Raw genomic sequence first — 15,621 nt, 5'->3', positions numbered from 1 at the left:
GTTTGTTTTCTTCTGTCTCTCCCTTCGTTGGCTTCGAAGACCAGGCATCTTTGAGGTGTGTGGATTTATTTGCACGAGTGCCCCTCTCGCGTCCTCTCTCCCTTCGTGCCTTGCTTGCACTTCTCATTCCGACGAGTGCGCAGCAACCCACTGTGCTCCCTTGGCCTGGTGCACCTAGCTTCTGCTTTGCACTTCTCCTGTGTCCTCCAGGTGAGACCTGCCTCACGGGTGACCTCCTCCAGTAAACGGTGTCGGGGCCTCCACTTATCAGCAAGTTTGTCCTTCTTTCCTGGCCCTTGTCCCATTTTTATGATTGTGCTTACAGTACTGTAATACCGTGATCTGTTTATATCTGTCTGTCCCTTACTAAATTGTATCGTTATTTATTTATCTCTGACGCTCAGCAGCTCTCTGAGGGGCTCCGGAACACAGGGAGACTACCTACCACCATTGAGTATTTTTGTGCCGGGCAGATATTATAAACATATGTAGAAGAAAAGGAGACCCTCCCTAAGTATTGCGAAGTTGTGGTGTACTCTCCTTTGTGAGTCTCAGAGTAAACCCTTGCGTATCAGAAGTCAGAGATCTGGTTTTTTAATTAAATTTCTTTCATTATTGTTTTGGTGAGAGTTCTGATTTATTTATTATATGTTAATTACTTTATTTGTATGTGTGTTTTTGGCCTAAATTCAGCATCATTTTCCATATTGGATAATCCAGTTCTGATAAATAACAAATGCGTGAATTGTGGGTGTTGGTGTTTCGGTTGTTCGGGGGTTTCTGTTTTAATCGGGTGTGTCCTTTTGCCTTACTGTGAGATTACCCGCAGTGTTGGACTCCTCACTCTCCTACCTGCCTGTTGTGCATCCCCTTCTCCCTCTCATTCCCGTTGTGACCAGTGCTTTGTTTTTTTCTTGGTGATCTGTAGGAGTACTGTGTCAGGAGAGTGGGACACAGAAGCCTGGCCGTGCCACAAGAGAATCAGGCATGTGTCCTGGGTCTAAGCGCCATTGTTTCACAGAGTGTGGACCACGATTCAAAAGCAGAAACATCAGCAGGTCTGATCTCCTGATTTGGACTCACTGATGGTGGAAGGGGGTGTAGGCAGCGGGCAAGAATCTATAATAATTCTTTTAATAAAGCCTGCAACTGATGCTCGGGTTTCCTGAAGTTTGAGAATCCGTGTTTAAAGCTAATTATTAATTATTAAGTAATGCAGCTTTAAACAGAAGAAGACGATTAGGCTCCTGTAAGATTTCCTCAGCCCCTTATTCAGGAAACGCATTTGGTACCTGTAGTAGTTTATATATACATATTTTGTAGAACTTGGCATCTTTGTACCCTGTTTCTTTTCTGCTGTTCAGAATTCCCTGCTCCCACCCCCAGTGAGAGCACATGTTTCTAGCCACCAGCCCAGACTCCTTAGGAATGAAGGAAGGAGTCTTCGGATCCTGTTATTTTCCTTGAAGAGCAGGACACGGTTTCACAGGAATCCAGAGTATGCATTGTCATTTCCATGTTAACCCTCACCCCCAATTTTTGTGGGTTTCAGAGGATTTACTGTAGCCCAGCTTTAGCAGGGTCCCTTGGCCATGGAGATTGAGCTGAAGCACGCTCAGCAGCGCAGGTGCCCTGCAGGTACAAGTGCTGTGTTTACACTTGGCCGAGCCCCGGCAGCTGTCCTCTTCCCTTCACAGCTGGGGTTGGTTGCGAAGGTGGTTTGCACTTCTTTTCTTCTGAGTTTGGAAGCTTCCCTGTTGTGAATGACAAAAACCCTGTCCGTTGAAGTGATAGGTTTAGCAGACCTGGCCAGCTGGACCTTAGGAAATGGCTTGAGGTCAAGAAGCTAACAGATTTCGGAGAGTTTTAGGTCTCAGTGTCATCGGTGCAGTGTGGGGCTTGTGGTCCTCCCTCCCTCCCTTCAGGGGTGTTTCATTGAGCCTCGAGCACTTCTTAAAGGCTTCTTTAGTATGATATAGGGGTATGGCTAAAGAGTAGTAAGGCTGATTTGTATTTACATACATACGGGTACAGGCATTCTTATTTTAATTACTTTTCTTTTATCATTTCTAGGGAGCTTTAGTAAAGGTTGTCGATTTCTTCAGTTTGCACATTTTAGAAAAATGTCTTTTTATTTCCAGGTCACTTGTGGCGTGTTGAATGACAGGGGACTTAAAACAGATGTACTGTGTTGAATGTCTTCTTCCTGATTACAAAAGTAGTATTTGTTCATTGTCTGAATAGTTAGGAGAAAGAAACAGATAATTTAAGGATGAAAATTCCCTGTAATTCTCAGAAATATGTATACTTAGCATTTTGTTATTTGTTCTTCCAGATTCTTTTTTCTAGAGTTATTTTGTTGTATTTTAGAATTGTGATTTACCTACCGCCTGTTTCTGGACAAATGTATCTCTGGATACCCGATGTCTTCTATTTTGACTATTTACCCTTTTCCAAGTCCGTTTCTTGGTAGTCACCATGAGACCCGGAAACCGCAAGGAAGATTTGTGTCTGGCGGTGTGCTGAAGCCCTTCCTTGGAGGCCCTTTTAATTCTTCCACTGACTCTGTAGTGTAGACGGGAACTTTTTTTTTTTTTTTTTGACGGGAACTTTTACGCTCTTACTTCACTTAAAAAGACTGAGGGTAGACAGTCCGCTGACTTACTTGCTCAAGGTCATACAGTTCACTAGGGAACTTGGGATGCCCACCCATGAAATTTGATTGCTGGTCTAAAGGATATTGTATAGAATGCTAGGACTTTCCTGTGCTGAGAAGTCTTTTCTAACTGGAAATAACTTTGAGACCTACAGAGCTGTTGAATAGGGACACCCTGCTTCTTTGGCTTATTTAGAGGTATTTTGTTAGCTTTCGGTCAGGAGTTGGCACTCGAGCACAGTGGCTGAATCTAGTCCACTGCCTCCTTTTGTAAAAAGAGTTTTATTGGAACATGGACGTACCCACTCATTTACCCATTGCGCCGGAGAGCGTATGACCTGAAACCAACCAGACACCTGTATCCCTTCGTGCCTGAGCTTCCCTGTGATCCTTAGGAGCAACCGAGGTTCTGCACAATCCTTTGCAGGTAGCGTGACCTGCAGATGGATCCGGAACTCTTGCCGGAACCTGTGTCAGCACTGCACGTCCCAGACTGACCCGTGCTGATGACAGTGTGCACCCGGCACCCTGTGAGGGAGAAGCTAGCTGATGAGCGTTTGTTCTCAAGGGCAGGAAGAGGGCTTACCCCGGGTCTGCTTGTCTGTTTAGCAGCACCCTGCGAGCTGCCAGAGAATTGCAGAGAACTGGACTGACATCAGTGTGACCGTTGCTTTCGGGGTGCAGGGGTCCTGCTTTGACATAAAATGAATGTGTTACGTTTGTACAACAGTAAACTATTCCCTTTGTTTTCTTTCAGCATTTTGCAATAAAATGGGAAGTGTGAGAAAAATGAAAAGACTTAATTACTGAGCTTGTTTTTATTCCTCCCCCCACAGATTTATGACTCATCAGAATTCTAGCTGGCTACTGCTGAATGGCAGATTTGGTGAACATATTTGAAATCGCATCATTTAAGTGTTTGAATTTTGATATTTCCATTTCACCATCTTTCACATGAGGTGCGGCCTTTACGGTCCCATCGGGTCTGTCACGCGTTGTCCTTGTGATACATGAACTCACCCCATGTAAATGTGGACTTGGTCAAAGTCATTCGCCAGTTCCTGGGTAAGGAGGAAATTGTAGGGATTTTTCTGTTTTAAAATTTCTTGATGAAATCATTCAGGGACACAGTGCATTTCTTTCATTTTCCTTTTGGGAAGCCTTGATCACAAATCCATGGACAAAGCAGACTTTCAGTTGGGTCTTAGAGAATAAATTTGGTTTTCAAGTGTGTTTACTCTGACCCAAAGACTCCCTTCCTGCGGTATGCTTCTCCCTTAGAACCCAGTTCTCAAGTAAAGTGCGCTTACTTAAATGGGTGAAGTAATTTGTGCACTGCATTTAGCAAGTTTTCTGATGGCTTAGCATCAGAACTCTCGAGTTCTGTGTTTTGGGTCCGTTTTGGGAGTCTGGAACCCTTTCCACCTTCCTTATTCTCTTTGGTTTTGGGGAGTAAATGTCACCTCACAGAGGCCGTCCTTTAGTACCATATGTAAAACATTTCCTGTTTCCTCTTCTCTTCCATTTTTCTCCATGGAACTTATCACTGAAAACGGATTATTTTACTGTCTCGTTGAACTGTGTTGCTCCTACAGTAGGCTCTGCGAAGGCTGGGGATTTGTCTGTGTTCCTTCTGCACCTTCAGTGCCTCGGTGCCATGCCTGGCACATTGTAGATGCACAGCGATAGTTGAAGGAACAAGGTCAGGGGGAGGGAGTCTCTAGTGTTTGTAGAACAGGGGCTAGAGGTGGGACAAGTCAGTGTGTGGACTGAGGTTATTCAGTAGATGCTCTTCTGACATGCGGGGAAAGCACATGTTTGGACATCAGATGGGGTATGATTCTGGGCTCTCTTAAAGTAAGTAAATAACTTAGTCATTGAAAGACTCCATTTTCCCCCCAGTGAAATGGGGAAAATGATGTCTTTTTATGAGGATTAAAAAGAGTTTTGAATTTAAAGCTCTGTCAATATTAGTCCTGTCTTTGCTCACGTGTGTCCGCGATGAAGAAGCTTAAAGCGCTCTGAATTTACCCATCTGTTGCTTCTGGGGTCATTGCCCTGATGACTTCGGACAGATTTATTCTTTCAGCAGCCCCTGTCACCGGCATAACCACTGGTCCCTTTGACCTCTGCGGGAGTACAGACACTTTGTCAGTCCTCTTCAGCCCTCATATCAGAACAACGTGTATGGGTTCTGGCTCTGATACCTGTTTAGATGAGTTCCTAACACTGAACAGTTGAGATGGCGTCAGCCTCGCTGAGAGCTGTGTGAGTTCCACTAGCTCTTTGTGCAGACACAGAGGGAGCCACTCGGGTCACTTGCTGCCTGTGCTCCTTGCAGAGATAGGTTTTTTGGCAGAAATCTCCCTAGATTTCTCCACTTGTTACAAATTACCGAAGTGTTCATTCCTGTTTCAGTACCCACAGATACTTCGTGAGAGGAACAACACTTCAACTTCAGGAGTTAGTTAAGGCGAATTGGTTTATAAAGTTATGGGCCCTTTTAGTCCTTTGTCTCGGGCCAGTTTGGACAAGACCGGGAAAGCTGATTAAAAGGCTAGTGAGCGCAGTGAGCTTAATTTTAAATTAAATGGATATTTAACGCATTGAGAAAAGTACTCAAGCGCTTTGGTCTTTCTTTTCCATCCATGCTTGCTGTTTGCATTTGATGGGCTGGAAATCTCTTCTTTTTCTATTTAAGAGTTCATTATTCCTATATTTCTCAAGCTTGGTTTTCACTGTGGATTTTTGCAGGTGATTTTAGCACCTAAGGGTACAAAATCATTAAATGAAGACAGGCAAGAAGAAAAGAGCACCAGGAGCCAGGAGGTGTCCTGCAGCGTGGAGAGTGGACAGAGAATGAACAGGCGTGCACGTGGACGTGGTCGGTCAGGGTGGCGGAGCTCTGAGGCTGTTGGCGAAACACGCTGAAAAGCGTGTGGCCTGCGAGTGGTTTGGAGATGACTGGGTTTAGGAGCCTGATTACAGTTTTGGTTTTTGGTTTTTTCCCCCTAAGTGTGTGTTAACTGCCTTTTGGGTGAGCCTTGACCTTGGACATACACATACACGGCCTGACCAAAGTGGCAGGTCTGGGAGGATTTCAGTATTGGGAGGATTCTGTTCCTCAGGTTACACATGGTTGCTAAGGCATTCGCTGCTCTTTATTCTAAATATTCAGGCATTGATATGCTGCTGTTTGTGCTGTTTGGATTTCAGTCCACCGTTACTGAGGTTTTTGTAATCTGGGAGAACACAAATGAACGTGATTTCATCTGTTTTTTTTCATGTGCGAATGACATTTCTGTACTGTTGTTTATATTACTGGTTAGTTACTGGGTGCCTTAATTCATTTGACTTACTAGTAAGAAACTTTCTTAGATCAAATTATAATCAAGTCCCTTGGATCTGCTTCTCTAACTCCTGTGAGGACAGATCAGCTTATACTCGAATTCAGGGTGTTTGGCAAAGGGCCTGCCATCCTGAAGTCCACAATTCTGAACCATGCTGTTTTAGCTTGGAGCTTCTGGTCACATCACCAAGTTAAACCTTTGAGAGCATGCTATTCTTGATATTCAGGAATCTGTTAGACAATCCTGTGAATCTTCTCTGACATTCTTCCCAAGATTTTTGTGAGAATTCATTTAGTGAAGATAACAGTCAGGAACCCGGCTTATTAATCTTGAGGAGGATAACAATGGTTAATCGGTGGACCCCAGCCGCCATATTCTCCCTTCTCGGAGGGCTGGTCCCCTTAGCTTCTCCCCCACCCCCCACCCCGTGAGGCTGGAGAAGGCTCCGGCCAAGCAGCACTTTGTGAATTTGGGGGATTATGTAAAAGTATAACTGAACATACACTGTTTTTGCTTTGGTAACTGAGTTTAATATCCTGTTGGTTGTTAAAAATTCTCTGAGGACAGTGGACCCTTTTGTGTGTGTATTTCAATCAGAAGGACTCTCCCCAGTTGAAAAGCTTGAACAGAAGGGCTGCGAGAAGTTTCGCAGTCCTTGACCTTCTGGCCTTCCCAAACATCTCAGGAAAGCCAGGCATTCAGTAATCTCGGACTTTTGATTGTGTTCATATAACCATACTCGACATCTAGCATTTGTGGCTTTTCTGTTTTTTGGCGATAGCTTTTAATTTTGTTCTCATTTATTTCTCCCTTTTCTGTTTCAGTGTCCTGGGTCATGAAACTTAATCCACAGCAAGCTCCATTATATGTGAGTAAATCGCGAGATTTCTTGTCATTTCGTACTCATCTATGCTTTTTACTTGTTATGAGAAAACTCAAAAATGGTCTCCTGTGATTATCACAGGAATTTTTAACATCTGCACTAGTACTGTACTTCAGAATTTGAGTTCGGGTAAATGCTAAATGAGTCCAGGTACCACTGGGCAGGTGAGGTACCACTGGGCAGGTGGTAGGAGGCCCCGCCAAACAGTGGCATGGCCCCGCCTGCAGAGTGATGCGGGGCTGGCTTCCGAATTTCACCGCCAGCACGTTTCTGGAAGTCCTGTGGCTATCTTCCTACTGGCGTTGCATTACCCTGCGTTGTCGCTAGGTGGCACTCTGTCATTGGCGAGAGCGCTGTTTGCTCTAGGACTCTGGGTGGAAGCTGATTCATCATATGCCCCAAGCGAGGGACTGTCAGGTGAAGCGGATAAATCAATGAATCGGGGCTGGAAAAGGCAAAGTGTAGGTGACTTTTTTTTTTTTTTTTTTTTTTTAATTACTGTGAGCACGCGTTAGCTGTGAGGTTGTGAAAAGTGGTGAGGGGTGCCTTTAGGGGTGTGAATAGTTAGAGCTGCCAGAGGCCAGTGGATATGGGATGGGTATGGTCTGGAGAGAGTGAGGAAATGGGACAGGATGGGACAGGACCTTAAAGATGAAGAAGCATTTGGTCAAGACCTAAGGCAGATGGCAGAGGGATGCGGGGCAGTGAGCATGGTATTCAGCGTGTGGTGGGAGGGCGGGCAGTGGAAAGTCTGGCCCCACTGCACATTTGTGTTGAGGAGTAATGAGAGGTGAGTCTGAAAAGGTAACTGAAGGTCAGCGATGAAGGCAAAAGGTGTGCGGACCCCTAGGGAGCCTTTGATGGGGTTTATTTTAAAATCTCTGCATTTTACACATTTATTTATTTTAAACCATGCCACGTTCGTGACAGTCCTGTTACACCTTTCTAGCGTAGGACATTCTTGTGGTCATTCTTTTGCACAGGTGATTTTTATGTTAAATATAACCTATAAAGAAAAATATATGCATTCTTAAAAGGTATTTTATGTATTTATTTTCTTTCCAGACTACTTGGAGAACATTTATTCTGTACGACGGTGGGTTTGCTCATGATCTGAATGCCGTGAACTTTTAAAAACAGCTTCTTTTGAGATACAGTTCACACACCATAAAACTCACACATTTAAAGTCTACCATTGAGTGGGTTTTAGTATATTCCCAGTTGTATAATCATAACCATCATCTAACAAGATTTTCATCATCCCGAAAAGAAGAGCCATACCTTTTAGTAGTATGCACCATTCCCTGTCTTTTCTGAACCCCTGGCAGCCACTGGTCTTTCTGTCTTTATGGAGTTACGTATGGTGGAAATTTCATGTAAATGGAATCATACATCATGTGGCCTTTTGTGACTGGCTTCTTTCACATAGCAGAATGTATTTAATAGGTACATGTCTGAGCAAGTATCGGTACGTGTTCCTTTTTATTATTGGATAATACTCCGTTGTATGGCTGTGCCACATTGTATTTCTCCATTCAGCAGTTGACTGTTATGACTAATGCTGCTGTGAGGAGCAGTTTCTGGTACACTTACGTTTCCATTTTTCTCGGGTATGGATTTAAGAGCACAGTTGCTCGCTTACAGTGATGACTCTCTGTTTAACATTGTGAAGAGTCGCCGTGCTGGGTCCCCAGCATTATACGTCTGCAGTGTTATACGTCCTCACCGCCATGACTGAGGGTCACAGTTTCTCCACACTCTTGCCAGTGCTGGCTCTTATCTGACTTTTGGATTGTTGCCGTCCTAGTGGGTATGAAATGATAAGTCTAAGTGGTTTTGTCTTGCATTTCCCTAATGGCTAGTGATCGTGAGCATTTTAAGGTGCTTTTGGCCATTTATGTGTCTTTGAAGAAATATCTGTTCAGATGCCTTGCTTATTTTTAATTTTTTTTTTAATTGTTTAGCCTTAAGTGTTCTTTGTGTATCCTGGATTCAAGTTCCCTATCAGATGCATGGCTTTCTCCCATTATAAGGTTATCATACCATTTTATTGACTGTACTCTTTGAAGCACAAAAATTTTTCATTTTGATGTCAAGTTTTCCTTTACTGCTTATACTATATCTACGAAGGCTTTGCCTAACTCAAGGTCACAAAAAATTAACCTCTATGATTTCCTCTAGGAGTTTATAATTTAAGCCCTTACACTGCTTAAGTGTATGGTTCCAGAGGACATTTTTTTGTATGCTGTAGGGGAGGGATCCAGCTTCATTTTTCACATGTGGACATCTATCTAGCTGTCCCACACCATATGTTGAAAAGACTGTTCTTTCCACTCTGAATTTTCTTGGGTGTACTTGTTGAAAATCTATCATAAATGTAAGGAATTACTTCTGGACTGTTAATTCTCTTCCTATCCTTTAGGTCATCTTAAAATTTTTTTTTTTTTTTAAGATTTTGTTTATTTATTTGACAAACAGAGATCACAAGTAGGCAGAGAGGCAGGCAGAGAGAGAGAGAGAGAGAGAGAGGGAAGCAGGCTTCCTGCGGAGCAGGGAGCCCAATGCCGGGCTCGATCCCAGGACCCTGAGATCATGACCCGAGCCGAAGGCAGCATCCCAAACCACTGAGCCACCCAGGCGCCCCTTAAAATTTTTTTTAAGAATGATTTGTAGTTTTCAGTGTACAAACCTTGTACTTTTGTGAAATTTATTTCTAAGTATTTTAATTCTTTTTGATGCTTTTGCAAATTATATTGTTTTCTTAATTTCATTTTCAGATTGTTCATTGCTAGTGTATAGAAATGTATTTGATTTTTGTATATTGATATTATAACCTACAGTCTCGCTGACCTTGTTTATTGGTTAATAATTTTTTAGTGCATCCTTTAGATTTTTCTGTATATAATCATGTACTCTGAAAATACAGATAGCTATCTTGCTTTTTATTCTGAATAATGCCTTTTATTTTTCTTGCCTGATTGTCCTGAGTAGAATTTCAGCATAGTGTTGAGTAGAATTGGTGAGAGCAGACATCCTGGCCTTGTTTCTGATCTTAAAGATAAAACATTCAGTCTTTCACCATTAAGATTAGGTATGATAATGTTAGCTGTGAGGTTTTCATTGATACCTTTATCAGGCTGAAAAAGTTCCCCTCTATTCCTAGTTTGAGTGTTTTTATCGTGAAAAAGCATCGGATATTGTCAGATTTGTGTGTGTGTGTCTGTGAGATGATCATGTGGGGATTTTTTCCTTTCCTTTCATTAGTGTAGTGTATTAGATGGATTGGTTTTGAATGTTAAACCAACCTTGCATTTCTGGGGTAAATCCTGTTTTGTCACAGTGTATAGTCCTTCACACATGTCAGTGGATTTGGTTTGCTAGTTGAGAAATTTTGTGTCTGTACATAAAAGATAAGTCTGGGGAAGCCTGGGTGGCTCAGTCTGTTAAGCATCTGCCTTCAGCTCAGGTTATGATCCCAGTGTCCTGGAATTGAGCCCCACATCAGGCTCCCTGCTCAGCAGGGAGTCTGCTTCTCCCTCTACCTGCTGCTTCCCCTGCTTGTATGCTCTCTCTCTCTGTGTCAAATAAATAAGTTAAATCTTTAAAAAAAAAAAAAAAAAGATTCAGGGGCACCTGGGTGGCTCAGTGAGTTAAATGTCTGCCCTCAGCTCAGGTTATGGTCTCAGGATTCTGGGATCAAGCCTGGCACCGGGCTCCCTGATGGGTGGGGAGTCTGCTTCACCCTCTCCCTCTGCCCCTCTCCCCTACTCGTGTATGGGCGTTGTCTCAAATAAATAAAATCTTTTAAAAAAAAAAGATACAGTCTAGTTTCCTGCTGATGTCCTTGTCTGGCAGCATCAATGTTTCCCAAATGCGTCCATTACTTAATCCCCAGAACCTGTGACTATTTATTTTACTTGGCAAAAGGGACTTCACAAATTTGGTGAAGTTAAGGGTCCTGAGATGCAAGCTTCTCCTGAATTATCCAGGTAGCCCAGTGTAATCACAAGAGTCCTTAGAGAGAGGAGAATCATGCGTCAGAGAGATCAGTAGATGCTACAGTGCTGGATTTGAAGGAGGAGGAAAGGGCCAGAGCCACGGAGTGCAGCCTCTGGGAACTGGAAAACACAAGGGAATAGTTTTTCCTTAGAGCCTCCTCAGTGAACCCAGCCCTGCAGACATCTTAATTGTATTGTATTGCTTTTTTGTTTTTACAATTTTATGTATTCACTTGAGAGAGAGACCGAGTGAGTACAAGCAGAGGGAGAGGCAGGCAGAGGGGGAGGGAGAAGCAGACTCCATGCCTAATCCGAGACCTGGAGATGACGACCTGAGCTGAAGGCAGAGACACACAGGCATCTTGAGCCACTCAGTCACCTCTGGTGTCTTTATTTTAGCACAATGAAGGTTGGTTGAGACTTCTAACCTCCAGAACTATAAGATAAGAAGTTTGTGCTGTTTTAAGCCTCTTAGTTTGAGGTAATTTGTTGTAACTGCAGTAGGAAATGAATACACTTGAAGTTTGGAAAAATTAATTGGTGGTAGAGCGATCAGTTAGGATTTTTCCGATTTTTGACATCATGGAATGTGGCAACTCCAGAGTTCTTAAGGCTGTTGGCATTATGTGCTTGAGCCTCCAAACATGTCGAAGGACATCTTGGTGACTCATGGAGATGTGAGCATGGAACTGGGAATTCATTCTTTCACTTAGGTCCCTGCTTTGTTTCAAGTGCTGTTCTGGGTGCTGGATACTTTGCCGTGAATGAAAGACAAGGGGTCCTGCACTCAAGATCCTTGCTCAGATATAGTGAGGAGAAGACAGACAACTCAAAAAAAGGAAAAAAGGAAAAAAAAAAAAGACACCTCATAAGCAGGAAAACACATCAGGAGGAAAAACTTCTTTTTAAAGCTTTATTTATTTATTTGACAGAGCACACACACAGTAGGGGGAATAGCAGAGGGAGAGGGAGAAGCAGGCTCTCTGCTGAGCAGGAGATGTGAGGCTCCATCCTAAGACCCTGGCATTATGATCTGAGCTGAAGGCAGATGCTTTAACGACTGAGCCACTCAGGCACCCCAGGAGGAAAAACTTTAAAAAATAAATAAAACAAGATGTGATAGTGCCCAAGTAGGGACTGTTTTAGGTTGCATGGTCAGGGAGGGGCTCAGAGGGGCTTGCCATTTAAGCTGAGACCTGGGGGCACCTGGGTGTCTCAGTTGGTTAAGCGTCTGGCTCTTGGTTTCCGCTCAGGTTATGATCTCAGGGTCATGGGATCAAGTCCCAGATTGGGCTCTGTGCTCAGCAGGGCGTATGCTGGAAGTTTTCCCTTTCCCTCAGCACTTCCCCTGCCCCCAAATAAAATAAAATAAAATAAAATAAATCTTTCAGCTGAGACCTGAATGACCGGAAGGAGCCAGCCATGCGAAGATGTTGGCATGGTGTTCTAGCCCAGGGGAACAGGTGTACAACAGGTGTCCAGGATCTAAAGTGAAGGCTGGCCTGATAGATTTGAGGAATAGAAAGGACAGTGGCTGAGGCTCCGAGAGAACCCTGTGGGTGTAGGCACAGTCCTTCCTTCTGGAGGAGGTCAGCGACTGAGGGAGGAAATGAGGGGAAAGCCTGACGGAGGATTTCACGGACTGTGGGCCCCAGCACCCATCTCTGAGCGTGCTCTGAAGACCGCAGCGCCTCCTATGGCGGGGGGTCAAGTCAGACCTCTTAGGGATCAGTGATTTATCCTGACGCTTGGAGAAGCTGGCCTTGGGTGGTTTAAGCACAGTGTTTTGGAGACAGAGTTTGAGAACATTTTAGTCATCTTTTAAGATCCACATTTTAGATGTAAGTTGGATATATTTGAGTTGAGGAATGTTTTCTGTAGCAGATTTGGCTCTCACTTATCAGAGGAGCGTGTAATAATAATAAAAAAAAATTGTGCCTGTTTTTTTCCCTCCTTCTTGACTAAATTGCTTCATGGGAGAAAAAGCAACGTTTCCAAATCACTTGTTACTGTTAGTCCACTTGTGAACCTAAATAAGAGGTATGATATGATTTAAAAGTAGTCCATTCACTCTGTGGTTTTCTGTGAATACTTCCCCTGCTGGTGGGACTCTCTTTTGCATACGCCTTTATAACCTTTCCAGATAACAGCTTCATAACAAGAGCCCCCATTGGTATAGTCCTTCTAGTTTTCAGAGCACTTGCATATATATTATGCCATTTGGTTGTTACAGCAACCTTGTGAGAGTGGAAGAAGCTACTGTTGTGACCCTCATCATATTAAGGAAACAGAAGCTCAAGATGGCTCATCTATTAAGTGTGAAAAGTAGGGCTTTACCCAGAAATTGTGATTCTCTGACCCGTTTTCCTTCTTCTGCAGACCAAGCTGTTTTATGGAACAAAAAACACAAATACCACAGCACTTAATATGATAGAGACTTGTACAAGTAAAGCCTGTTTTTCTTCAGAGTAACCCCAAATTAAAATTCAATTTCACGTATTTGTAAAATTTTTAAATATTTTATTTAAGTTAAGATTTACAGGAAGGTTACAAGAAATGCCACTTTATCTCTACTTCTCTCTTACTAACACCATTTAGTCACATTTACTTACCATTCTCTCTGTTACGTATTTGTTGAATTGTTTGAAAGTTGTAGACATCCTGCCCTATTCCCCCCTAAATATTTCAGCATATATTTCCTAAGAACTAGGACATTCTCTTTCATAACCACAGTGCAATTAACAAAAACAGGAATTGTAACATTGATGTAATACTCTTATGTAATGTAAGTCCATATCCAAATTTCTCCAGTCATCCCAATAATGTCCTTTATAGCATCCTCCTGCTTGCCTCTCCCTTCCCCTGCCCTTCCCGGTTCAGGATCTAATCCAGGATTACACACTGTATTTATTTATTTCTCTTTAGTCTCTTAATCAGGAACAGTTCCTCTGCCTCTCTGTCTTTTGTGATATTGACATTTTGGAAGTGTCTAAGTCAGTTGTTTTGGAGCAGTTGGGGTTTATATATTGTTTTTCTCCTTAATTTTGGCTGGGATACTACTTAAAAGATGTCCTTTGGCATATCAAAGGACGACACATGGCACATTCTTGTTTGATTTAGGAGATATTAACTTTGATCCCTCGGTTGGGCTGGTGTTGAATTTGCATAGTTAAACTTTTATCTGTTCTGCAGGATTGGGCATTTTTAAAAGAAGATGGTGTAATTGCTTACTTCTCCCCTCTAATACTGTTCCTGGCTTGGAAATGCTTTTTGCATATGGGATTTTTGTAAAATGGGCACCCTTGTTCTTTGCAAGGTGTGCCCTTGAATGTAGGTAGAAGGGCTCATGTTAGCAGAGAGCTTAACTGTGAGTAATTAATTAAACAGCTCACTCTGTTTGAAGAGCATTGTCTCTGCCCTCAAGGATATACACATGGTTTTTAAATAAATGAAATTCTCATCTACGCTGTGCCAAGCATGTTTCACATAGAACACAGCAAACATTCAGTGAACACTTGTTGAGCAAGTGAATGAAATACAATTTAGATGAAACTACTAAAATTTTAGTAAAATTTGCTTCATTTTGATAGAAAAATTGTCTTAAAGTTGCTCATTATTTCACAGGTTTCATTACTGATTTACCTTACAAGGATCCTGAATAGTTAGTGATGCCATTTTTGTGATTGAAGGTGTGTTAAACAAAGAAATAAACATGTTTAACGGTGTTGTTACGGTACACGTGTAACTTCCCTTGCAGTTGTGAGGAAGTCTGCACTGCGTCTCTGCAAAGTGTGTACAGGTGAAGAATGTCTGATAGAGTGTTATTCTAAAGATGTCTTCTTTGAAATGTGACTTTACTCAGTCATTTAGCACATTGACAAGGCATACTAGAAATAGTCCCTGTATCTCTTGAGTCCTGAATTGTGATCTCTAATCCTTAGGGGACGTACGGTCTGAGCTGCCTGTTTACAGCAGACTACATACAGCAAACCATGTGACTGCTAATATTTTTTTTACAAACATGTACCCTTTAGCTCCAGAGCCCTTCTCACTGTCAAGATAAAAGCATAGGCTTTTCCCAGAAGAGGTAGGGGATGAGGGATGCTGTCAGATGGCAAAAGAAAAAGCCAGGCACATGAAGCAAAAGTTGGTATTTATAAAACAAACAAAATAGGCCTTACCTCCACCCCCGCACACTAAGCACTACCGGACCTAGCAACCAAGCAACTGGACATTAGCAACAGTAAACAAATCCTCCCCCAGACTAACAGCTGAAAAGGAAGCAGGGTTTTTACATTTCCGAGGGAGGAGGAGGAAAGGTCTTTGGATGCCTCTTATCTCAGGCCCTAGACTTGTTCTGGAAGAGATCTGATGAGGTCAGGCCTTAAGCTCTGCAGGGTACTAGGAGACAATGGGTATGGGTGTCCAATGTCAAGAATAAGGAGACCTGGATGAATCCATACTTTCCGTGCCAGTGAAAGTTCCCTGCTTTTTCTCCTGTCCCCTTACTTTTCTGGAGCAAAAGTTGTGCTGATGAACCCCAGTGAGTGTCCCCTAGTCAGCTCTATGTGAGGGAATGAACTTTGTGGGAGAGGTCAGGACTGGGAAAAATTTGATGACTCATTGTATTTTAGGGGTGATTGAGCCCCTTCGTCTGAAAGAGTGAAGAAAACTGGGCCACAGAGAGATTGCAGGGTCTGCCTGAAGTTTCATGGGGGTTTTGATAGATCTGGT

General features: G+C 42.9%; 1 protein-coding gene across 12 annotated transcripts in view; it reads left to right on the top strand.

The window, feature by feature from the left end:
- AKAP13 (A-kinase anchoring protein 13) overlaps nt 1-15,621 on the top strand; it is a 322,839-nt gene that overhangs the window by 75,943 nt on the left and 231,275 nt on the right. For 10 of the 12 annotated variants that reach the window (XM_045067353.1, XM_045067349.1, XM_045067351.1 and 7 more), the window contains exons 1-2: nt 5,501-5,540; nt 6,831-6,874. In XM_045067353.1, coding sequence (XP_044923288.1) covers nt 5,516-5,540; nt 6,831-6,874 — 69 coding nt within the window. In that variant the 5' untranslated portion in view covers nt 5,501-5,515. Of the gene's footprint in view, nt 1-5,361; nt 5,541-6,830; nt 6,875-15,621 lie in introns of those variants that run through there. The other 2 variants (XM_045067354.1, XM_045067346.1) reach the window with 2 other exon arrangements.

The sequence above is a fragment of the Mustela putorius genome, unplaced genomic scaffold (assembly GCF_011764305.1).
Source record: "Mustela putorius furo isolate JIRA1106 unplaced genomic scaffold, ASM1176430v1.1 tig00003875_pilon_pilon_pilon, whole genome shotgun sequence".
Taxonomy (NCBI): domain Eukaryota; kingdom Metazoa; phylum Chordata; class Mammalia; order Carnivora; family Mustelidae; genus Mustela; species Mustela putorius.
This window is presented reverse-complemented; position numbering and strand designations above follow the sequence as displayed.